At 36.7% G+C, this 27,162-nt stretch overlaps 1 protein-coding gene across 1 annotated transcript in view; it reads right to left on the bottom strand.

The window, feature by feature from the left end:
- Nucleotides 1-26,792, bottom strand: part of LOC145684137 (esterase OVCA2) — a 39,658-nt gene extending 12,866 nt beyond the window's left edge. The window contains exons 1-2 of the mRNA XM_081756064.1: nt 26,557-26,792; nt 2,461-2,635 (exon numbers count right to left, since the gene is read on the bottom strand). Coding sequence (XP_081612190.1) covers nt 2,461-2,635; nt 26,557-26,565 — 184 coding nt within the window. The 5' untranslated portion in view covers nt 26,566-26,792. The remainder of the gene's footprint in view (nt 1-2,460; nt 2,636-26,556) is intronic.
- Between the last annotated feature and the right edge of the window lie 370 nt (nt 26,793-27,162).

Below are 27,162 nucleotides of genomic sequence, written 5' to 3' on the forward strand. Positions count from 1 at the left end.
CTATAAATCTCAAATACAAAAGAGAAAAACTAATTGCTAGTATACGCTCCTTCAGAGGTAGTTTAAAACTACCGAGCAAACACCAGGAAATACAGGTAGAGCTGTTTATGTTGTAACTGTGTGAGACACAAGTAACTTGTAAGTAAACAACATTTACCCTGCACTGACTTGGTATTTCGCGCAAATGGAAAGATTTCATAGGAAATATCAAGTCAGTGTAAGGTGAGTCAAAAGTCCCTTACCACCCGTATAAAATGAAAGCGAGTTGCGAATAGATAGCGGGAATTGGTAGTTCTAGGGACATGTTAGGCCAAAGAGGAAACCTTTATGATACATGTTAGATGAACGGTCTCCATTTAGTTGTCTACCATTTTAAATTTCGCTCAAAAAGTTTAAATGAGAAGGGGTCATGTGATATATAAAACAGGGCTAGAATTTTAAGAGAAACTCGATGGTATAATCAGATTTAACATAACTGTAATAACTATGAAGTTGTAACCACACAAAATTCAGATTACCTTTTACCAAATGTGTTCAATGTGCTGGCCATGTTGCGCTATGCATGTTTGCAGACGTGTCTTCAAAGCTGTATGAACACGGAGGCTCCAAATGATCCAGAACCCTATTACTTTCGCCATATACCATTGCCTTTAGGTGACCCCCTAAAAGTCCAATGGTAATAAATCAGATGATCTGTCAGGCCATTCCACTGCCCTACATTGACCAATTAATCGACCAGGAAATTGTTCATCTAGATACTGATGGGCCTGCAGTCCATAATGAGGTGCGCCCCATTATGTTGGTAAAATAAGGGAAAGCTGCCATTCGGGACCAACACGGAAGGAAGAATGAATTGCTCTAATATGTGCACAGAACACTCTGCAGTTAAGGTGCCAGGGATAACAAATGAGCCAATAACATGTGTCCCACAGATCCCGGTTCACACCATAATTTTCCCTGTACCAACCATTTTACACGGATCTGTCTACTTGGGGTTATTTAGAGACCAACAGCATAGATTTTGTTTGTTTACCTTCCCTCTAACATAAACATTCGCTTCATCGGTGTGTAGAATTTGCATTGCAAAGTTGGGGTCTTGCCACAATTATTCCACTGCACTCTCCGATCTGGATCATCTTCACAAAAATGTTGCTGCAGCTTCAGCTTGTAAAATTGTCACTTGTACGTCTGTAACACCCTGCAAATGGAGGTTTGCCTGACGTGGCGTTTTAATGATAGTTGCTGCACTGTGGAAACTTAACAAACGATACGAGTACTGTCGTAGCTGCGCCTTCGTTAGTGGCAATTCTAGACCTAAATTATTATGGCCTGCCCTCGATTGTACCTGTCTCTTTGAACTTGGCCAGTAACTGTGCCACTGCAACGTGCGAAACTGGTACATGTTGAGGATGTCGTTCAATGAAATCACGAGCTACAGCACGGGCACATCTATCATGCCATATCTTCACGATTTCGATGCGTCAGTTTTGCCTAATGGCATGGTGCACCACCTGGAAATAAGATATAAAGTTGAATTTCATGTCATTATAATTTCAAAGTTATTAGTTATGCTAAATCTGATAACTGTAATATTTATTTGATCTATCATTGAATTTCTCTTAAAATTCTAGCCCTGTTTCATGTATCACATAACCCCCTTCTCATTTAAACAATTTCAGCGAAATTCAAAATGGCGGACAATAAGATGGTGGCCGTTCACCTGACACGCACCATAAGGGTTCTCCGTCGACCTAGCTTGTCCCTATGATTACCAATTCTGGCTATCTACACTTGTTTTCATCTTCGACTCACTCTGTGTAAATATATATACAGCCTGTATCACAAGTACGGGGCCACGGGTCAGTTTGTTGAGTAAAGATAAAAAAGAGAAAAAATGAAAAAGAAAGGAAAATTGTAGGAAATTGGTGGTTTTCGATATAAACTGGTGGAATTTTTCCAATCGCAGCAGGCGATTTGGCTCCATACTGGTAAGATACCCCAACGGTAAATGAAAAAGCAACGTTGCCAGTTCAGCAGACTGTTCCCTTGGGTCTTCACTGTACCAACAATACAGTATTGTTGAGCAACGGATTGGAGTTATTGTAGGTTCTCTTACACAATAATGTACACGTTCTCCGTGCCATTTTTGCGTGCCCTTACTTTTGTTTCGAATAACCTGTTGAACTGGAAACGATGAATTTTCATTTCATATACGGCGCCTTACCAGTGTAAAACCATAAGGATGGTGTCATTTGAAAAATTCCACCGTTTTAGATTGAATACTATACAATACCTATTTTTCCTTTCCTTTTCTTTTCTTTTTTGTATCGTTACTCATAATGGAGTTGGCCTATGACTCCGGACTTTTGATACACCCTATATATATAAAGACAAATTCTGGGTTGTCTATATTCTCTCACATATACAGAAATATTATTAGACAGAAAAAAAATACAATACCAGAATTTGATGATTGGTTTTTATCTGCCTCAGATGATTCATCTTCAAGCGGGGGAACTTCTAAAGGTGCCGTGATAAACACAAACTCAGCGTGTTTCTTCAGAATTTTTCTGAAAGCTCCTAGTTTATCTTTGAAAGAATCGGCATTTTGCCTATATCCGTGTATGCAAAGTATCTGTAAGAAAAAAAAAAAGTGTCTAATACTGATCAAAAATAACAATTAATATTATTAAATTTATATCTATAGGAAGAGTGAACTTTTTAACTGTGGGAAGATGAGGTTTTGTACAGTTCGACCCTCAGCAGACGAATGGGGTGTTGTAAAAAATAGAAAAAATAAGTACACATTTCGTTTGACTGTTATGGCAGGCTTACAAATATATTCTTCATTGCTGTATACGTTCATTTGCATTTGTATTTAGTAATTCCAAGTACATAGCAATAATTTCTAAATCTTAAATTAATTTTTTGATAAGAAATAGCAACTTAATTTTTATTTATACATTATACGTAGAATTTAGTTTACATAACTTATGAAAATTCCATTGTTATAAGAAAGTCATCTGTTTTATAAATATACACATAAATTGCTCTTGGCAAAGAAATTTGCAGATGTTAATTTATGTTTCGTTTCACTTTGGTTAGATGAGTAATTTTGTGTGTATGTACACGGAGGAAGGGGGTGAATTTGAGTTTTAGCTTTTTCTTAATTTTTCCCCATTGTAATAATTACTAGTCATATTTGAGTTTTCGTGATAATTTAAAGCTTTTTTTTGTTACTGGTCAACATATTTTCCCCCTTTTTGGTATTATTAGTATTAGCTACCATCTTGAGTACTTTTGAAGCATCATAAGGAAGACCAAGTTTTCATAAGTATAAATTCTCTAAGAAGAGGTAACAATCTCATATCAATAGCGTTGGATGTATTTGTATTTTACTTTCATCCTTTTTTACACATTACGTACAAGAATATGTGCTATTACGTATGGTAACAATATACAGTTACAAACTATCTTAATCTCTACACAGTAGCGGTACATATTTACAACATTGCTACAAATATAAATGATTAACAGTATTTTCGTATAATACAGAAATTATAAGCTTCTTTACACTATATACATTTTCTAATTGAGATATTCAGTTACCAAATAAAAACGATGGGAAAGCAGAAATGTTTTGATCAGTTTTCTAAATCTTTTCTCGTACTTTCTAGTGCTTTACTTTTTGTTAGTAATTTATTATATATTCTAATTGCCTTATATCTCGGACCTTGCTCATATAAGAAAGTATTATGGTGAAGCATATGAAGGTTTTTCTTATTTCTTGGTGTTATATGAGCATTTATTTTCATTTAATTCTGAAATGCAACCGAAGTTTCCTTTGGTAAAAATTGGTATATGATAATGGTAGAATAGTTAAGATTTTTTCTTCTTATATTCCTTTACACGATTTCCCTAGCTTTGCATCTACAAAAAACTCTTAAGTGCTCTTTTTTGTCATACAAATACGCATTTACTAACTGTATTGTTCCCTCAAAATATGATGTGAGAATTGAATAGACTTTAGATTATTCGTGCAGGATTTCATTTGCTACAGATTTAACTATGTTTATAGCGAAGTAAATACTTCTTAGCTTGTTGGATAGTAATTGAATGTGTGGGTCCCATTTTAGATTTTCATTTATTGACAAACCTAACAATTTTACATTACATTGATAATTAATAATACTATTTCGTATTTCAATTTCATGTCTATTTACTTGTTTTCTTCTTACATGATAAAAGTTTACTTGCTATCATGTTGTCTGTATTTACTTTGAGTTAGTTATGTTGAAACCACTGTGTTAAATTATTTCCTGTATCCTTAATTTTAAAGATCATTTCCCTTTCATTATTGGCTGTAATAGTCAAGTTTGTATCGTCGGCAAGAAGAGTTGTTTTGGTAGTAGAGCTAAGAGGTAAATCACTAATAAATATTAAGAAAAGAACCAGTTCTAATATTGACCCTTGTGGTACTCCAGAAGATATACTATTATTCTCTGATATGTATGTTCTTTCAATTCCATTTGAACTTGTAAATCATATTTCGACTGATTGTGAGCTATTTTAAAAATAAGATTTAAACCAATTGTTCACGTGCCTGATAATACCAATTTTCCACTTCTCCTAGTTCTTTGTGTGGAACTAAAACAAAAGGTTTTGTTAGATCAAGGAATATTTCAGTACATGCAGTCTTTTCATCTAGTGTTTTGTATACGTATTCTAAATAACTAACAGTGACTATTTTTCCTTTTCGAAAACCACTTTGTGCATCAGATATAATGTTATACTTCTGAATATAACATGTATGCTGATTCTATGATTTTTGAGAAAACTGAGAATTGTGAAACGGATCCATAATTACTTTTTTTGCGGGGGGAAGGAGGCATAACTTTTGCTTGGTATGGCCTATCTGGGATTATACCTAATGAGAAGGAAAATATTTATCAGAAAGCATAGTAGTCTTGTAATAAATTTAAAATTAATTTTCACAGTAGCTGGAGGAATTTCCTGTAATCTGAAGACCATTTATTTTTCAAGTTTTCAACTATTTTCTGTGTGCCAATAACTGATACGAGTTTCAAGAACAATGTTGTTTCATACTTTACGTAATTTGGGATTTTGTGTAAGTGGTAGCTTTATCGTAGTAACATTGTTAATTTTGATGGCCACATCAACAAAATAGTTGTTAAAAAGAATAGCTATTGGACCTGGATCATTGAGTCTGTTTTTATTGTAAGATAGTTTTATATTTACTCTAATAGTATTCTCTAATTTAATTTCTTTCTTGATTCCTTTCCACATAAATCAGAGCTTACTGTTGGATTTTTTTAATAAAATGTTCGTTAATTTTTATTATTATTATTATTATTATTATTATTATTATTAAAGATTGGCTGGTACCCTTGTCACTCACTGTTTATTGTGTTCAAGTGCTATTCAAGCCTTTTCGGGAAAGCTAGATCAAAATAATGTGAAAATGTACCTAGAAAACAATTTCAAGCTTCAATAGTCTCATTACATGAAAATACTTCATTCCGGTTTTCACTGCTTAGTAATTAAAATAGGACTCATTTTTCACATTAAATACCATTTTTGTAATCTTTTGGAATCGACTTGATACTCTTTTATTATTTTTATTTTACATTCTTGAAGCTTGATGGTCCGAGAATCCTGTTTCAAAAACTTGAACTTCACATAATTTTGTTTTATTTAGTAGTATCTGGTCAATGGCTAACTTTGTAGTTTCGGTAATCTTTGTAAATGTAATAACCCTAGCTTCTAAATTAAAGGTCCCAGACAGGTCTAACACCTAGTTACGTATACTGTTACTTAGGAAGTGTATATTTATATCTTCTATCACAATTGTTCCTTTTTTCTTGTTTTGAAAAAATTCAACATAATCCTAAATTATTAAGGAATATATTAAGAGTTGTATTGAACTTAGGTATTTTAGATATCATGATTCTTGTTTTTCAACATTCAAGTTTTGTTTTCTTTTCTTTTTCTTTCTAAACAATCTTTTGTTTCTATATTTATATTACAAAATATACTAGACGCCTCTATTCATATTTTCCCTTCCATAGAAAGACAAAACCAAAAGTTTAGCGACTTTAATTCATTGCTTTTTGCGCAGTGTTCTGTTAAACAAAGAATGTCTGTCCCAATCAATTTATCTTCAAGCAATATTTTCATCATAGTAATTTTATCAATATTCAATTTTTGAATATTTTGATGAAATCTAGTTAAGCATATGTCATTTTTCTGCATTTAATTATTTTTGCTATGAAGTTCTGTGCTTATTTTTCAAAAACCATAATCATACTCATTAGCAAGATCTAAGGCAATGAACATTAAGTTAATATGTACAATAGAGAATGATATATCTTAATTGTGTTTTTCTAACTTACGTTTTTAACTTCTAGTGTTAATTAAAATAGATACATGTACATTTTCTACCTTCAAATCTATGTTATTGTTTTGTCACATTAAAAAAAATCTTTATTCCGTGACTTTTCGGGAGGCTGCCTTTGTCGATTCCACTTGCGGGTAACGTGTCTGCTTTTGACGAAGCTAAAGTACCACTTGCTGAAAGTGATTCATTGTCACGGAGATAAACTATGTACATTATACATATCAAAAACTAACCTGGACAATGGTCCTTATAGCAGTTAGTACACTAACCCTAAAAACCATCTGTTTTGTATTTTTTATATTATCTAGTCCTGTAATTATTATTATTAATAATAATAGTAAACATACACGAACGCAAATTGGAAGTTAAAATTTGTATATATTGGCAACAATGTTAAGTATGACAACATTGCTTATACAGAATTTAAATTTATGGAGGTTGGAAGACATGTAGAAGGCAAAAGATTACAGGACTAGATATTATTTAAAAAATACAGAACAGGTGGCTTTTACGAGCATGCACTAACCACTAAACATTAAGAGTTTGTACCTACGTATATATTTTCGCACCACTGTTAAAATATTAATAATAATATATGAATAATAGTATAGAGGATGTTCTCCAAGCCATAACCCCGAAGAAGTATCGGTGGGATATACTGGATAGATCAACAAAAAATCTCTTAAAAAGAAACATTATCTAGGCTAGTTTTTGATATATATTACAATGTGTTCCATACGCTCAATTACTAGTGCATTCATTATCCCCGGAGTTCATTGTTCTGTTTCCTGAAAGTTTTGTTGAGGGTTTATCTAGTGTCTTAGGGATTTTTATTTATCAGGTTCTTGAAAATTTATCTGATATTTGTATACTATGCGCTTGCTATGTACAACTATGGGAGAAATGATCTCACTAGATTAACATGTACAGGAGTTTATCTGTCACACAAACATCTTACCACTTTTGTTCAAATTCATCCCATGTCGGGTGATACTGTCGTGAAATATTCTCGATATTAAGAAACATCACATTATTGATTTCACACCAGTTCATATCGCATGTTTATTTCAAGAGTCACAAAACAAAAAACAAAAAAACAAAACAAAAAAAAAAAAAATCGCCCTTATTGACTTATGAACAGAAAACGAAAACTCATCTTGATGTCTATCTATGGTAAAAATTTCACAGATGTGCTTCCAAAACTGGGCGCTAGAGAGCACTTTTGTCGTTCTTGCGCCAAGTTGTTTTCACTGCGTTCCGAAACTTTCAAACGCTCCTCCTGAAAAGTTAGTAATTTTGAGTTATGTTACTCTTGAAATAAACAGGCGATATGTTCATGACTTAATTTTTTTATTTACACACGAGATCTCTATCAAATTGTGTCGATATGGAGTACTTATTACTAGCAGGTGTCGATATGGACTACTTATTACTAGCACGTTTATGTGCGTTAGTTTCGGTAATATCGTGCATAGGTTCATTATAGGTAATCTAGATTAATTTCTTGCAATATCATTTGACCCCCTTCCCCCTCCCACCCCAACAATAACAAAAATGTTTTTTCTAATTAACTTAGTGGTGTCTGTAGCTACTGACTCTATTATATTACCCATTCGTGCTCCTGGTAATTTGCTTTACTTGAACCATATGACTCAAATTACTTGCTAGACCTCGTGCACAGCTGTCTCCATATAACATTATCCTTTCATAACTTTTTACTTGTATTCGCTCCATTTTTGCTTTTACCATTACTAACGTTATATGTTTCTCTATTTCCTGTGGTTGCACTGATATTCCGTTTTCCGTTGTTGCTATTTCATAAATCTTTATCATCATCCTCGGCATAGAATGCAGTATCCACCCAGTTTCTTCTGTTGCCCTAGTGACAGTGCTACTGCTCAATAACAGGAGATAATTGTATAAAAAAGGAGGGGAATTTTAAAATTTTCCCTCTGTCACTTCCCTCTTCCAGGCATACCTGCAATAATTTGTACACCTCGAAAAGCTTATTTCATTACCCTTTGAATCAGATACATTTTTTGTCTTTACATCAATTACAGGGTGTGCTATACGCATGGTTTAGTATGACCTCCCCTAGCACCTTCCAAAATCTCTGCACTTCCTCACCGGACACTCTGTATATAAAAGATCCGTCTGGAAAGTTATATCATACATTTAATTGGGAAGCGGCTGTATGTTAAAGCGCGCTCTATCCGCCGGGATCGATGGTGGTGTAAGTCAATTACCGAGCGAGTTCTTCCTCAGTTGTCTTCGAGCTCTCGGAGGTGAAGGACGGGCGATTTCGTATACCTCTGTTTCGTCTATTGTAGAAGTTGCAATGCAGCGCTTCCTGGAACAAATATATGCGATTAAGTTTTGTGTGAAACTCGGTACGTCTGCAGCGGAAACTTTTCTAATGGTTTAACAGCCCTCCAGGGATGAGTGTTTATCACAAAGGCAAGTCTACAGATGGCACACGACATTTTTGGAAGGCCGTGAAAAGGTCGACAACAAAGCTCGCGCTGGACGTCTGTCAACCTCCTCAAACGACGAAAATGTGACTCGTGTGTAAGAACTTTTGCAAACAGACTGTTGAATGAGTTCGTTTAATGGTTAACATGTTAGATATTCCAAAAACTACCATCCACGAGATTGTGACCAAGGCTTTGCACATGAGAAAAGTGTGCACTAAGCTTGTCCCAAGAATATTGACCGACGACCAAAAATCTCACCGACTGGAAATTTGTCAAGACGTTTGAGAAATGTGTGAAAATGATCCTCAATTTTTGAACAATGTTATCACCGGTAATGAAACGTGGATATTCCAGTACGACCCCAAAACAAAGAGGCAAAGTGCCGAATGACACACCTCTGCGTCTCAAGAACAGCAACTGACGACGTGAAAGCAGCTTGTGAAATGACTTTAAACGCACCTCCTGAACAGGCCTTCGCAAATTGGTAATCCCGTTGGAAAAGATGTGTCGATACAGGAGAACAATATTTTGAAGAACTTTAATGTACAAGTATTATTATGTAAATAAATGTTTTCATACTTGTATACTTGGTGACATTACTTTCCGTGTATATATATATATATATATATATATATATATATATATATATATATATATATATATGTGTGTGTGTGTGGCGAGATAATGTCGTAATTGTCTTGTACTGAATTTCAGAATTCAGCTGCGCACGCCTGAACATCAAAACATTTATCTCACGTCCGGTTTATAACGAGAAAAGGGGGAACTTAAAAATATCATGCAGTGTACTTTTGATTACCTCTGGTATAGGTTGCCATTTTAGGTACTGGTATTTTATGTCACTATAGCAGTAAAAGCTATTTTATTCAAACTACTAGTACGTCTTCCTTTAACGATCTGCATTCAAAAGTTGTTTCATATCTATATGTTGGAAATAAAAGTATTTGCAATAGCGTTAAAAAAAAATCTCCTTTTTAACTTTTAAGGATCTCTGAATGCACTGTAAATTCGTCTGACCTTTGCTTCCAGACAAGAATGTACCTTGGTGATTTTACGAGGTTTTAATTTATACTTATATTGTACATGATACGTTTCTCTGGAACAAAAGACCATTATATACCTTACTTGACGCGTGGAGATTACGAGATTCACTTCTCCGCTGCAAAAGAAAATCAATTTCCAGTCATACCTGTTGGACCTTCTTCGGTCGGTAAGTTTGAAGTGGCTTCCTCTTGCTTTAGTGGAGCGTTCCTATCACTGTTTCAGAAGGATACTTTGTAATGTGTTTCCTGTTCCTATGTTTCAATCTTCTTCTCGACACACAGAAAACGATGCTAACAGAAACTATGAGTTTATAACTAGGAAGATTGTAACATGTTCTTACATGAAAATGGAACTTTTTGGTTCAATAGACTGCAGAGGTCCTACAAATCCTGTTTTTGTACATGAGAGCAAGGAAATGGGAGTTAGAACGCCCCCCCCCCCTCACCCTCGCCCCATTTTCATTGAATTTAAATTATACTGATCACAGATGAACGTGATATTGAAAACACTGCATTATTGATTCTTGCTTGGTCGGTGATTTTACCAGACATCCTTACTCCTCTTTAAAAAAAAAAATAAAGTTAAGTATCATTCCTCATATATTTTATGAGTTCTTAAAGATTTTCTAAAATAACAAGCCCCAATTTGAAATTTCTGACAAAATCTCTGGCTTAGTAGCATTTATTATGTACTTTTAAAAAATGGGTGTTACGAGCGATCCGTGGCAGACAACTTACTTTTTATATAAACGTAGAGATTGAACCCAGTTTACGCAGTCTTACTGGTGGTATCTTGATCGCATTTTTTTTTTCTCAGGGCTATCCAGTGACCTCTCAATTTCTTATTGTATCAAATTTCATTGAGAGGATTGCTGTTCCTCAGTAATTCTAAATTAGTATGTGTCTTCATTCTCCATTGACTACAAAGCAAAGATGTTATTATTTGTACGCTCAAACTAAATGAAGGTTGATTTGAGTATTTATAATCTTTATTATTTTATGATGCATTTCTCTTATTTACAAGTCAGTCCTTCTAACAAATATCGAACAGTTTGCAGTGAACATACTTTATTTAATGATTTATATATATATAAGCAAATAAATAAATTCAATGAAAAATCGTACTGATGAGAAACGAATTTTAAAATCCTCTACACATTGTTCATACTTTCATCTCCTCACAGTCTTTTTTATTTTATTTTTTAAAATTATTACCCTTCCCATCAAACAAACCATCATTCCAGAAATAAACTGTCATATTGGAAAAAGCACGAAATAAATTGGATTAAGAATTACGCTATGGACTTGCGTTATTGTTCCTGGACCAGAGTGAAATGCGAATCAAATTTTTAAAGACAGTTAGATGTACAAAATTAACGTAAAACTTCTGTAAACGGTATTATAAAATAATAATACTTGGAAATGTTAAAGGTTTCCTATTTATTTACTCGGAGCGGAGAAAAGAGAAAGACAGACTACAAACCATATCCTTGTTTAAAACTTAAGATTTTGTAAGTGTAGTACTGGTCAGTTTTGAAAGCATTTTCTCATTAGAGCTAGAATTAGGAATTAGATTTCTGGGCTTTCGGCATCTATGGCCATGTTAGCCCGTCACTAGGATTAGGATTAGGAATTAGATTTCTGGGTTTTCGCCATCTATGGCCATATTAGCCTGTCACTAGGATTAGGATTAGAAATTAGATTTCTGGGCTTTCGATATCTATGGCCATATTAGCCCGTCACTAGGATTAGGATTAGGAATTAGATTTCTGGGTTTCGGCATTTATGGCCATATTATCCCGTCACTAGGATTAGGATTAGGAATTAAGATTTCTGGGCTTTCGGCATCTATGGCCATGTTAGCCCGTCACTAGGATTAGGATTAGGAATTAGATTTCTGGGCTTTCGGCATTTATGGCCATATTAGCCCGTCACTAGGATTAGGATTAGAAAATAAGATTTCTGGGCTTTCGGCGTCTATGGCCATGTTAGCCCGTCACTAGGATTAGGATTAGGAATTAGATTTCTGGGCTTTCGGCATTTATGGCCATATTAGCCCGTCACTAGGATTAGGATTAGGAAATAAGATTTCTGGGCTTTCGGCATCTATGGCCAAGTTAGCCCATCATATGACGCATGATGTTCCTCGCTGATCACACTATCCGATGAAAGGAAAGGAAGCAGCCTGGGACCTATGTTAGGTACCATCCCGCCATTTGCCTAGTGTGAATGAGGAAAACCTTCACTCAGGATGGTTGGCCGGAAAAAGCTTTCACACTTATTCAACCGAGCGTCTCGACCGGAAATCGAACCCGGACCGCTCACATAAAAGACAAGAGCGTTAGTGACTATGCTACGTGGGTCATTGAATTTCTCATGTTGAGTATGTTTAATGCTTTCTTTCTTTTTTTTTTGGGGGGGGGTTATGTCTCAATCAAAGGGACAAAAGCCTGTAATTAAAACAAAACATAAAAAATACTGTGTTTAGTATTAAAAAATTCCTCGCCGTCAATATTATTTAAGTATATTCTCCAGTGTCAAGAAATACACGGAAATTGACATATTTTCTATATAGGAACCTTGATACAAACGCTAGTAGTAGTTCAGGTCACTTTTTACGCAGTAGGACCAGTCTCGAATAGCCTCGATGCTGAAAAAGGACCTTAAATTATCATCCATCAATCAGCTTCAAGAAAATGAATAAACAATAACCTACATCTCTATATGTGGCGAATTTCCTTATTATCTGTGCATAATATCGATCTGCTCTGAGAATTCCTCCACACCAATACTGGTTGCAGAACTCGATTTTTCATATTTTATTTACACGTATTTCTGAGTATCACCGGATCTACCGCCTTAGGACCGTTACGTTCGAGGGATGACATCCCTCTCGGCGAGCACGCTATCCGGGGGAAGGTGGAATGAGGAAAAAGAAAAGGGCCTCCCGGTATTTGCGTGGTGTGAATTAGGAAAACCCAGAAGCCTCACTCAGGAAAGATGACCTGAAGAAGCTGTTACACTTTTACGACCGAGTGTCCCCATTGCGAATCGAACCCAGGACCTTTTTTTTTTTAACAATTCATGTTTGAAAACTGTTCCCGTAATAAATTACATATCAGGATTGGCAAAAACCATGTTTTTTTAATGAAAAAACCAAAACAAGTTTTTTTGGTTTAAACAAGGTTTTTGTGGTTTAAACCAGTTTTTTTTTTTTTTTTTTTTTTTTTTTTTTGTTTAAATAATTTACTCTATGTATTTATATTAGATATGAACAGAAATTAGTTTGTTTTGGCTTGGTGTTATTATGCAACAACAAGGTTATGTTGGAAGGGGTCACATAAGCTTAAAGCGGAATCCAAACCGCTTCTCGACTTACATCCAAAAGAAAATGTACTGGAGCAATGGATCTTTAAAATCCATTTTTTCATGTTTTCGGTAGCCTATAACTCCGAAAGGAAGCATTTGTACATCCTGGTTGGTCTATACTTTTCGTCTTATTTTCGTGTCAGGAATCACCTCCCAAACGTTGTCTGTGTTGTTCTGAAACACCCTATATATATATATATATATATATATATATATATATATATATATATAAACCGCAGGATTATCTGCAAAACAATTACTGGTATGCCGTTTGTTAATCCTACATTTCTTCACTTGAGAATGTCATCGTTCAAGTTTTCTGCAAGCCCTCCTATCTGAATAAACGGAAAAGAATGAAACTTGCTGTCTTTTAGTAGTGAATTCCTCTAAATTTTGTTTCTTGTGTTAAAAACCAGTATAAGTTTCTCACTTCAAATTTTCATGAACACTTAAAAAAGCACTTGCTTTACGTAACGAATTAACTTTTGTCAGATTATTTCCTATATACACCCTTAACTACGTATTCCTATTGAGACTGTTGATTTTTTTGTAACGCTAACTATTCATTTTGTTTCAGTAACCTGAACTGCGAAGAGTAGATAACTGACTGTACATCGCCGTAAAAAAAAAAAATAAATAAATAAATAAATAAATAAATAAATAAATAAAAAATAAAAAAGACCTAACAATTAACAAAAATTTATTTTGTGATTAATTTTCATGTAGGGGCCGCGGTGGCTCAGTGGTAGAGCGTTCACCTCTGGTGCTTGGTGTCCCGGGTTCGATCCCACCCCCGCCAAGTGAACTTTGTGGTGGACAAACACTGTGTGCGTGGGTTTCCTCGGGGTTCTCCCGGTTCCTCCCACTTTCTTCATTCCACCATTTCATTCATTTCTCATAATCACCAGATTTCATTTCATTTTAATTTTCATGTAAATGTACCATTTGGAAATGAAATTTTTGAGTTTTACGTCCCACGGTTATGCCGGTTAGGCTAAAGGAGACGGTGATGATGAGTAATGAAGGAAATGGTGGAATGAATAAAGTGGGAGGAAACGGGAGAGCCCCGAGAAAACCAACGCACGCGGTGTTTGTCCACCACAAAGTTCAGTTGGCGGGGGCTGGGATCGAACCCGGGACCCCAAGCACCAGAGGTGAATGCTCTACCACTGAGCCACCGCGGCCCCCAAATGTACCGTTTGGAAAATAAAATGAAGTATACAAGTACATGGTTGGATTTTTAATAATAGCAATAGCAACAACGATATATCTTGAGAAGTAGAGTACTTACAAGGTCCGAGGCCCTCGATGTAATCACCAGCATTGTGAATCACGCGTTCCCAGCGATGTGGAAGTCGCTGGATGCCGTTGACAGTGCCTAACTAAAAATTCAACCCTTGTATTAGGCTTTTTTTAGTTCTGAAATTAGGAATGATGTAATCCCATGTATGATTCAAGTTACCTTGATCAAAGTTGAGTGAGGGGATATTCAGCCCTTATGAAGAAGGATTCGAAAACACTTCTGTCCGTAGCAGTGGAGCTAGAATAAAGTACTTCAACTTGGGTATTATTGTTTATTCATTTAATATATATCCCATTGCATTTGTCAGTAAACTTAAGGAAAAACTACGCTTGAATAGTATTATTGTTCATGAAACTAACTGGCGTGTCGTTCTGAAAGTGAAAAGATTCTTGACTATAATTTCATTGTGCTACATACCTGAAATTTCGTCCAATGACACTTTATTGTCCATACATTCTTCTTTTATGGTCATAAACTTTATGACCACTTCTATGAAAAAGTTGTTTAATATCAGCGTTCTAGAATTCTGCAAATTTGCAGGGAAATCCTCCTGTAATGACCTCGTCATCATCGCATCTTTCCCATAAATAGTTCTTCAAATCGGAAAGACATAGAAAATGCAATGTGCCTGTTTACAAGGTCGTATACGAGGAATTATCAAAAAATCCGTGCAATTATTTAGAAGGTGACGAACTATGAACCCCCCCTTGGACATGCATTTTATAGTTAGGTTCTTGTATGTTAACCATGCAAATTTTGGACTCGTTAGAACAACTCGGTCTTTTTTTTTATTTTTGCAGGTAAATCATTGAAGGTGTGATGATTGACAAGCTTGAGGCACAGAGCGTCATTAAGTTCCTCCGTCTTCAGTGCTATAAGTATTTACTCCAGGGCAAAAGAAGCTTTGAGAAAATCTTAAAGAATCCATATCTCAAAAGCTCCGCTACCTGTTGACAAGTTGTTGATATCCCATACGACATAAGATAGTGTTAGTTGAGATGGTTAGTTTTAACCTTGAGTTTTTTTTTTTTTTTTTTTTTGGTAATTACAGAAAGTCTCCACTGAAAAAAGGCACCATTATGTCCATTGGCTTTATCAAAACAGAGGGTGAACAAACACAGTCACTTATTGAATCCCTGCAATTACTTTTTTTAAAAAAACTACTACCTTCTTCAACCCTTAATCAATCAGGGTGGTATTCTGGTCACTGACCTCCTAGGAGAAATCGTGGGAGTGGGTACTTCTGAGTTTATATTCAAAATTCGGCACATCGGCCTCACATATACGAAATGGGAAACATTTAAGAATAATAACAATATAGTATTTTGCGTGCCCAAACTAGGTAGGTAAATTTATCATTAACATCACTGGACAAACGTTGATTCAATCCGGCAAAGTTATCTATCGTTCAGAAGTTAAGGATCTCTCAGTGAACAGAAAATTGTAAATTATGAAAATGATGTCTTCACATATAAATTACATTTCAACACTCTAGAGATAATCTGAAAAAAACAGAAAAAATAGTTTTTCTTTTCAAACCCTGCCACAATTCAGGTTGTGCTTTGCACAATGCAGTGTCTACATTACAATTTTCACTACGGAATTGCTGTGATATAAAATCAACTATTTCCTCGATTTATCATAATATACAATTCCACAGATAGATGTCTTCTGAAATGTAGACACTAAGTTGCCCAAGCACAACGATTACTAATGTACTGTTCAAATAGTCTTAGTGGCTCAGCATCTAACTTCAGTAATACAAAATATTGTACGGCTGCTCACGGTAGTGGTTAATGCATCGGCACGCTAACTCGGAGACCTGGGTTCGAATCTTAGTCGTCGTGCACTTTTTCTTTTTTATATATGTAATTAACATTTTGTAAGTTCCAAAATTATCTAGTACTCCATAAATATAAATCTTACTGCAGGTAACAGCTATGAATTAAAGGAATCAGGTTCTCAAGATTGTCGGATTCAACTTCACTCTGTCTCCCACGTGAGTTTGGAAGGTTCCTGCTTATTTGGCGAGCATGAATCTCTTACTTTTCTCGGCTTCCCAGGTCATGATTTACACACTTCTAAGTCTATATGTAATGTCCTCCTGTCCAGTTTCCCATCAACTATGTATGTATAATTCGGGTGGGCCGAATTTTAACTTTTTTTGAAAATCGGTTCGGCGAAGCGGTTAAAGGGTGTCTTTTAGTAGGCAAAGTGTGCCAGATTTTTTTCAGAATTTTTAGTCAACGCCTTCATGTGCCACGCTACCCACAGTACACGGTACAATATTTCACGTTTTTGGCTGTGTAAAACACTTTTTTTTTTTTTTTTTTTTTTTTTTTTGGTCAGCCTTGGGGGCAGCTTGAACTATACCTAATTCACCTTTCCAAAGCCCACTTACGTCTAGTTCTTCGCTTAAATTGGCCAAATTTCAACGCTTAAGGCAAGAAGATTGCGTTTTTTATTTTTATATACGAAAAATGATTTATCTTGTTTAGCCTAAGAGTAGAGTTTATTTACTTATTTATTTATCTTTTTCTGTAATGTAATTCATTATCAACATTCTCAATTATTTATTCTTTGTCCAAAATAACCCAGAACTCATCACGAGGAGGTGACTGCACTTCGAGTTCCACCCACTTTTAGTTCCGCCCTCCCGCCCTGTCTAATTTTCTGCCATGGCCTTACTTGCTTGCTTTACTTTTCTAGATGGCATAGTCGTTTTTTCGATCCGAATGTTGGCATTTCCTTGCTAGAAATCAAGACACAGCGTATGAATCCGTCGCGACTTGCCGGCCCACACGCGGATTGACAAGCTTGCGTCACCAAACGCACCATTCGCTCTACTGCTTGGGTATGGCAGTTATTTCTTCTCCGGGCAGTTTCACTAATTGCTAATACAGCAATTCAAGATGCAGGAGACATTTAAACGGAGCGCAAGAGAAAATTCAGCGCAGCTGTTCAAGAAAGTAACGACACACCCAGAAAATCTGTTAAAAGAATCTTCTTCGATGGAAGAAAAGACCAGACCCTAACACAAGCGAAAAAAGGAAAACATTGGGTCGAAGAAGAAAACTTAACAATAGTGGAAGAACCAGGTTCAACCGAAATATTTGGGCATCGTCGTGCCGAAGTCTGGTAGTGAAGAAGACATCGTTGCGTCTGTGTACGAATTTCTGGATGAAAACGGAACTGACCTGTCAACGGTGGTAGCAGCTGGCTATGACGGTACACCAATCAACACGGGAAGATTTAAAGGTGCTCTACATTGTTTGAAAAGAAGACTCTAAATCGAGAACTTCAATGGACCGTTTGCCTTCTTCACGGAAATGAACTACCGCTTCGTTACTTAATAAGACATCTCGACAGGGGAGCATCGGGTCCAAAAACACTTTCGGGACCCATCCGAAGAAAGCTCGACAAGTGCGAGGAAGCGCCCTTGGTAAAATACCAAGCAATAAATCTTCACTTGTTTGATGAATTCGCAGAAGTTGAAGACCTCAGTGAGGACCAACATTTACTAGCAATCTGCAAAGAATCACTCAGGATACTGTTCTTCAAACTTGATGAACAAGAAACCCGGTCCAGTGGTCCAGTCACGTTGGCTGAACACGGCATGTCGCATTCTTTGTTTGTACATTTGCACAGCGAGATCTTGCGAGGCATTCATGTGTCTTGTACAATACATCGTCATGGTGTATCCCCGGGTGTGGTTTGCCATCCAGCAAAAGTCATCATGCTGTGAAGGACCGTGGCATTTATGGCATTTGGGAGAGCTAGCCCAATTTCTACCCACGTAACCTAAGCAGATAGTATTCTCTGCATTATCCAATAATTCGCAGTTCTTAAAAATAAATTTTAACGCAGACGATTACTACGATATGATGGAGTGGATGACATTGTCCCCAACAGAACCTCCACTTACCAAGATGCTCTCCGACGACGAGATTGAATATTTAGTCAGCTGCAATGCTCGGAGAAGAAATAACTACGTTACTGTGCCATACACAAGCAGTAGAGCGAATGTCGGGTTTGGTGACGCAAGCTTCTCAATCCGTGTGTGGGCCGGCAGGTTGTGATGGATTCATACTCTGTGCCTTGGTTTCTAGCAAGGGGATGCCAACATTCGGATGGAAATAATACTATGCCATCTAGAAAGGTAAAGCAAGTATGTGAGGACGCAAACTAGTAAGGCCATGGTAGAAAATTAGACAGAGCGGGAGGCGGAACTAAAGGTAGGTGGAACCCGAAGTGCAGTCACCTCCTCGTGATGAGTTCTGGGTTATTTTGGAAAAGAATAAATGATCGTGAATGTTGATAATGAATTGCATTAAGCAAAAGATAAATAAATAATAAATAAGTAAGTAAATAAACTCTACTCTTAGCCTAAACAAAACTACCAGGTAACCAAGAAAATTCGTGCTGTTTCAGTACAAAAAAGAAAAGTTCAAAAAAAAAGCGTTTATCTTATGTTTATTCTGCAAAATATCCACCATCCGCTTCTACAACCTTCTCTCATCGTTTTACAAGCCTGTAGATGACATTTTTGAAGAAATCTTTGTGTTCGGACTCAAGAAAACTGCACCACCGCGTTTTGAACCTCTTCTCGAATTTTGAATTGTCGATTGCGAATATGGTTGTCCATAGACCAAAAGAGATGGTAGTTTGATGGAACAATGTCTGGTGAATGCGCTAGATGTGGCAGAAGTTCCCAGCCGAGAGAAGAAATCACTTCCTGGGTCACCTTTGCTGTATGAGGTCTAATGTGTTCTACGTGGAAAAGAACACCCTTCCTATTCACTAGTGCAGTTTTTTTTTTTTTTTTCTTTTCAAGCTGTTCGGCTACTCTTTGCAATTCTACTGAGTACACCTCTTTGGTTATGGTTTTTCCACTTTCCAAGAATTCATAATGCACAATCCCAGCAGTAGTCCACCATACACACAGCACCACCTTCCGCTGATGAAGAGCAGGTTTTGCACTTAAAAGGCATGGTGTCATTTGGCGATACCCAATGGTACGAGCGTTTTTTGTTATCGTACATTACCCACTTTTCATCACACGTCAAAATGCGGTCCAAAATTGGACAGTTGTTGTTCCTAGTCAGCAAGGAAGAGCAAATGTTCAGTCGTTGGAGACGGTTCGCAGCAGTCAGCACGTGAGGGTCCCACTTACTCAGTTTCCACGCTCCAAGCTCATGCAAATGCCCACGAATGCTTTCATCGCTTACCCCAAATCTTTGAGCGAATTCTTTACACATTTGACTTGAATCCTCTTCTATTGCTGCCTTGAGTTGGTCCAAATCGAGAGATTTTGGTCTGCCCGATCAAGGTTTGTCTTCAAGTGTCTCATCGCTGGTCGAAAAGGTCTGAAACCACTTTTGAGCTGTCCGTTCACTAATTGTACCTTCTCCAAACGCTGCACATATTTTTCTTGCTGCTTCCGCACCTTTTGTACCCAACTTGAACTCATACAGTAAACAAGCCCTAATTACTGCGTTCGACACAAACATGGTTCACTGCGAATACTTGTTCTCAAATTGTCGAATGCGACCTGTTAGCCGACGTGCCAATGACAGCTTTCAGAAACTGTCACATACAGGTACCCCTGTCGGCAGAAATGATTACTACCCCACGAAAAATAGCGGCACGTGTAAAAACCGCACAACTTTCTTGGTTTCCTGGTAAACAAAATTTTTATACATAGAAATAAAAAAAAAAACGCAACCTTCTTGCCTTAAGCGTTGAAATTTGGCCAATTTAAGCGAAGAACTAAGTGGACTTTGGGAAGGTAAATTAGGTATAGTTCAAGCTGTCCTTAAGGCTGAATCAAAAAAAAAAAAAAAAAAAGTTTTAGACAAAAACGTGAAATATTGTACCGTGTACTGCGGGTAGCATATATTTTCCATAAAACCTCGATGCGGCACATGAAAGCGTTGACGAAAAATTCTGGAAAAAAAAAATCTGGCACACTTTGCCTACTAAAAGTCAGCCTTTAACCGCTTCGCCGAACCGATTTTCGAAAAAAGCTGAAATTCGACCCACCCTAATGTATATGTATATACCCAGTCTTACCACAAATACTGTCCCATATTGATACAAAATGGTCAGAGATATTTTAATATCCTAGTAACATGAGATACATGGATGCCTTGTGAACCAAAATCACAATCATTCAAAATTACCACTATTAGCATGCACACAGTTCTTAAGTTTTTGTGGCCACTCATCAATTGTATTATGTAACACATCAACTGGAAAATCTGCGTTCCGAAGAGACCGCTCTAGACTTTTAATATTGGGATGTCTCTTCTTGAAAGCCATCTCCTAAAACTTGGACCATAATTTGTAGTCCAAACGGTTTAGGCTCGGGACTTGTAGAAGGCCAATCCGAAGTAGAAATGAATTCTGGAACATTTGCCTCCAGCCGGTGGTCCGTGCCTTGTTTGCTGGAAGTTCCAGTTCTGTACATGGAAGAGGGTACTGTTGAGATTCTTGGCTAGTCTCTCAAGCACTGTCTCCTGGAATACTTTGACGTTTTGATCCCACTTTCACAGATATGGAGCTCCGTTGTGCCATCGTAGCTCACACCTCACTACACCATGACTGAGGCAGGATGTTGACCCCTTAGATCCTTGGAGTCTTTTCACCAGCTTCTCTAGAAAATGTGGCATAAATCCTGTCATTTTGGGCATTGAAAGTCTCCTTAACTCTGGAAATCTTTTCATTAGTGAAAAGGATTCGACGGTACCAGTTTGCTACGTAACACTTAAGTAAGCACTTTGCTTTTAAGAGCCTCTGGACCTTCAGTTTATTTATCAGGAGATGTTCGGAGTCCAACGTTACTGCTTAACAAGACATAGATATTTTCAATACCTTTAGCTCACGAGCCATAACTTGACTGTTTCCTAACTGGATTTCGTCGAGCACGAACCGCCACTGCTCTCACAAGTTCTGGTGTTCGTAGTCTTCCTTCCCACGGGTGATCTTTCACAGTTCTAGTCTCAACAAAGCGCTGGATAGTGCGATAAACGAATTCTTTAATTTGCAGCTTCTGGAGACTTTTCAAAATCTCTCCTGGTGATTTGTCTAGCTTGTGCAACGTTATCACAGCCACACAATTTTCATACTTGCCCCATTTCATTTTGAACACTAACAACTGACACCTTGACATTTCTTCAGCTCATCCAACAGTAACTCACGCTTTATGATACTACTCTTGACGTCGTTCGCTTGTATGGGTGGAAACACAACCACACTCAGAAGTTGGAACAGGTAAGACTAGGTAGTATGTGTATACAGGGTTGGCAAAAAACATGTTTTTTATTGAAAAAACCAAAAAACCATGTTTTTTTTGTTTGTTTGTTTGTTTAAATAATTTGCTCTATGTATTTATATCACATATGGACAGAAGTAAGCTTGTTTCGCCTTAGTGTTAGTATGCAACAACCGGGTTATGCTGGAAGGGGTCACATAAGCTTAAAGCGGAATCCAAACCGCTTCTCGGCTTACATCCATGAGAAATTGTCCTCCATTTGAACTCGAAACCGGGACTAATTGGCCACAAATGCGATACGTCTGCCGACTCACTCACGAAGGACTCCTGATAAAAATACGTTGACTGATCTTTACATATTTGTTAATATAATCGTCAAGAGTCATTAGTACAGAAGGACAAAAAGATAAAAAAATGCACAAGTGGATTCATTATACAGAATTACATATGGACAATTTCAAAGTATTACAGAGTACAGAAGAATTAAATTACTCCAAGTCAATTCACTACGACTTTTATTAGTCCAAGTTAAAGAAATATAACGACTTACTTTGCATATCAGTAAGAAAAATGAATGAAGATACGAATTATTTGAGTCCACTTTGGCTCTGACCCATTTATACATACATAGTTACCAAAGATTCTTGTTATTTCAATAACTGCCTCTCGTGGGGTTTGTATGACCCCCTCCCCAAAAAAGTACGGCATTTCGATGTATTTTATCAATAGTAAACATTATTAAAACGAAACAAGGTTTATAATTTTCCTTTGGTTGCTTAAAAATTATTATAAACTATTTTAAAAATCACAAAAGAGACATCCATAAAGTTACATAAAAAAAAGTTACTTTAGTAATATAATCTCTTTGAGTAAAGAATCGGGAATTTAGGTCTGAATATAGTACGAATAATATATGGGAGTGAAACGTGATAACCCACAAATGTGTGTTTATCAAGATTTTACGAATAGTTAAAATTTTACGGACATTTTTCGTTTTTGGGTTTAAACCAGCCAACCCTGTGTGTATAGGTAGAGAAGTTTTGCAAAAGAAATTTTCCTTACAAAATGTCCCCTACCCAAAAGTCGGTTGAGAGGAAAAAGAGAGAGTTTTGAAAAGTAAAAATTCGTACTTAAAATTCCCTGACTTTTTCAGGTTAGTGAGAACCCTGGTTGATGGACAAATAGTGTTTGTGGGTTTTGTTTCCTCCTACACTATCATTCCATCATTTTTTTTCATTCCTTTCAACTAATCATTAGTTTCCTTTAGCCTAAAGGACGTTATTCTGGAACGTAAAAGTAGAATTTTCATTTCATTTATCCTACTTTCCACCATCAAAGTGCAGCATAATTTCGTTAAGAAATGAATCGATGTCTTTGTGTGTAACCAGGGTATCTACTAAAATTTCAAAATGAATTTCGTGACTTTTTATTTCCCAAACCATAAGATTTCGTAACATTCTCAAGAGCGAATTACACCGAAATTTCATGCATGCGATAGAAGCGTGCTTTGCTTGCGATTAGGGAGCGTTTTAAGCCGACCATAGACATCTTTGGTGGTGAATTTTGACGTTTTATAGAACAAAATTTTGCAGTTTGTATTTATATTTGTACGGATATATAAAAGTGACCCAAAAGCAAAATTTCTTGACTTTCACGACCGTACACCCTGGTAACCTTTCGTGCTGGCACAAGCACAAGCAAGAAGTACCGAAACAGTTCAAAATTAACTTGTTATAAACATAAGAAAGGTGAGTGCTTAACCCTTATAAATTTTCAAATTTCTATAATATAGCGTAGTGTCGTAATGTAGAACAGGCCTGAGTAAATTAGCGAAATACAACAGTATAGAGAAAAGCAATGTAGCAAAACGAAGAGTACAGTGATATAGCAAACCATAGAATAGAATGATATATAATAATTTCAGTTATATAATATGCATAATTTATATGTTAAAAATCTCCTGTTTGCTCAGCAGAAATTAATTCTTGAGTACTGTTTTAGTTTCGGGTTAAATTCCGATGATGGTCGTCCGTTTCTAGCAATGTTGAGAATTTAACGGGAAGAAATGCATAATTTGTTCGTGGCGGAGAGAACTACTTCGCGCAAAGTTACAGATGGTAAATACATTAATAAGTCAAACCTGTGATACAAGAATTCGCCCATAAGGTAGATAGTAATCACAGTGTTTAAAGTAAAGTGAAATGAATTATCTTAAGCGAAGTAGCTCAACTGATAGAGCGTTGGCTTCGCATTCGGGAGGTCGTGGGTTCGAATCCCGCTGCTGACCATCCTGACTGAGGTTTTCCAAGGTTTCCCTCAGTCCTACCAGGCAAATGCCGGGATGGTACCTCCTAAAACAGGCCCTGGCCGATATCTTCCCAAATCCTTTCCATTATTATTGTTGTATATCCAGTGTAAAATGGCCTCTGAGCTGTATCTGGTGATTGTTAAATAAATAAATAAAATAAATAAATAAATAATGTCCTACCCCATGACCCGCAACTATAAAAATGTACGAGTTATTGGAAAATGAAATGAAATCTTTGAGTTTTACGTCCCACGGATATGCCGGTTAGGCTAAAGGAGACGGTGATGATGAGTGATGAATGAAATGGTGGAATGAAGAAAGTGGGAGGAAACGGAAGAACCCCAAGAAAACCCACGCACACGGTGTTTGTCCACCACAAAGTTCAGTTGGCGGGGGCTGGGATCGAACCCGGGACCCCAAGCACCAGAGGTGAATGCTCTACCACTGAGCCACCGCGTCCCCTACGAGTTATGGGATCCACACAATTGCGAAATTTACGTTAGTTACTTTGGACAGAAATATGCAAAAAAACGAAAACATATCGGGACACGTTTCTAAAGCTATAACGTCTTTAGAAACGTGCAAACATATAATTCAAAATGAAGGGTAAGGAATTTTATGCCACATAGTCTACACTGTTTTAGCGCTATCCTCGCTCATATGTATACATACCTTCGCCGACGCACCTGGTACAAGTTGGTTAGTGGCTTCTGCACAATACTTCGTATTGTGTACTTACACTGAAGCCTCCCTAAAGTAAATCTGTAAGTAGCCCAACATAATATTAAAGAAATTAGCGCAATTGTATTTTTTTTAAGTGCTTTTGGTTGAAAATAAGGTTCATGACCAACTTCGAAATAAATTCCCAAGTTCCTATGTGAAGCAAAAATTTTCGAGGCCAATGTTTAGTTGAGGGGAGCCAGCTTTTTTTTTTTTTTTTTTCTCGGGAAAAAAGTTACAATTTCGCTAACTTCCGTTAATATTATGCTAGGTGAACTTAGTTTATGGCTAACTACTTGTATCATTCTATTCATATTCCCTTCTATGCTCTTCCGGTGAGTACATATAGTCTATAGCATTTCGCATTCTGATTTCTATAATAAAAACTTTTATTCCTTCATAAATGAAACACAAATTACACTTCCGCTACTTCCAACTCACTTTTTTCCTTTCGTTTTTGCCAATGTTTAGCAAAAGGGGTCCAGCTCTTCTCTAAAAAATGTTACAATTTTGGTAATTTCTGTTCACATTCGGTCAGTTTAGAGTAGGTTAGGTTAGTTTAGCTTGTTAAATTAGTGTAGGGGTCCCGCTTAATTTTCCAAAAAATGATAGAATTTCGCTTATTTCTACTAATATTAGGTTAGTTCAGGTTAGCTTAGGTTAGATTTAGTTACGTTACGTTACGTTTAAGTACTTGCATTATTTATTTCTCCTGTAAATTTTGTTTTTTACGTGCTTCTGGACCTCTTGTACTAAAAATACTCTTTCTTTAATCTACTTTTGGTCCCCTTCATCTAAAATTGCCCATTTTCAGCTTTAAATCCCCAAATTTTTCTCACTTTTTCCTAACCAGCAATGGCCTTTCCAGTCCTTGACGCAAATTCTAACGCTTCAGGGCAGAGCACAACTAAAGGGCACAATAACGATGATACACATAAAATGAAATCTTTGAGTTTTACGTCCCACGGTTATGCCGGTGAGGCTAAAGGAGACGGTGATGATGAGTAATGAATGAAATGGTGGAATGAAGAAAGTGGAAGGAAACGGGAGAACCCCGAGAAAACCCACGCACACGGTGTTTGTCCACCACAAAGTTCACTTGTCGGGGGCTGGGATCGAACCCGGGACCTCAAGCACCAGAGGTGAACGCTCTACCACTGAGCCACCGCGGCCCCAATGATGATACACATAAGCGTAAATGAATATTTACTCGTAACATTTGTATAACGCTTCTTGCATAGTTGGAGAATCCATATCCTTGTGCTGTGTATATTATTGGTTCCGTTATATAGAGAAATAGTAACATAATATATCGTTAGTAACTTATGTATCACGTTACCAGTTGTAAAGATATTATATGTATAATATGGACTTTTCATGAATGCATGAAGGGTCACACCGGTGTTGTAAACAATTACTGTGTAATTTCCTAGTTACAGCTACAAGGGTTTATTTCATAATTTATAGCCAACTACTGAACACAGTAATGGATGAGACAAATTAAATATAAACAATTTTTAACTTAACATGTTTATCTTGTACTGCAATAACTGCCTGTATATGGCTTGTTACAATTAAGTCCTGTTATTACATACTGGGTAATCGTAACAAAATGAAATGCAAAACTTACTCTGAGCATAACTTCCCGTTTTACTACAAATGTCCAATAAAAATAAAATTCTTCAACTGTAATCACAAAATGTAATTACACCTTTGTTAAGTTATGACAAACAGAACTGAAAGAAATAATTCGATCAATAAACAATCCCATTGCGAGAATCACTTCCCTCGTTCTTAAAAAGAACGGAGTTTGTCCACTTTTGGCTTGGTTGTTAACACCAGATGTCAGCAGTTTTGCACACTATTTATTTTTTGGTTTGTTCGGCAAATTTCTCCCTCCGCGACCTAATGGTGAGGGTCGTCCTCTTCCTCCGAACGCGCCTCTTCCGCCACCTCGACCTCGTTGAGCTGATCCTCCTCTGCCTTTCATTTCACCTCGTCCTCTAGATTTGACCAACACTTCTTCTTTTACCATGTCAATTACTTCGTCCGGAATACGCAAATATTTAATTGTACTGCCTCTAATGTAACATTCCGGCATCCTCCAGAATTTATCTCCATCTCTTGATGTGCAAATGACTTCTCTCAAATTAATGTTCATCCAATTATCACAACTAACAAGATGCCCGTTATATGTTTCCCCATTTTTCAGTTCAACCAACATGGGGTGGTTTTG

Source organism: Thermobia domestica, chromosome 4 (genome assembly GCF_964235325.1).
Source record: "Thermobia domestica chromosome 4, izTheDome1.hap1.1, whole genome shotgun sequence".
NCBI classification, from domain to species: domain Eukaryota; kingdom Metazoa; phylum Arthropoda; class Insecta; order Zygentoma; family Lepismatidae; genus Thermobia; species Thermobia domestica.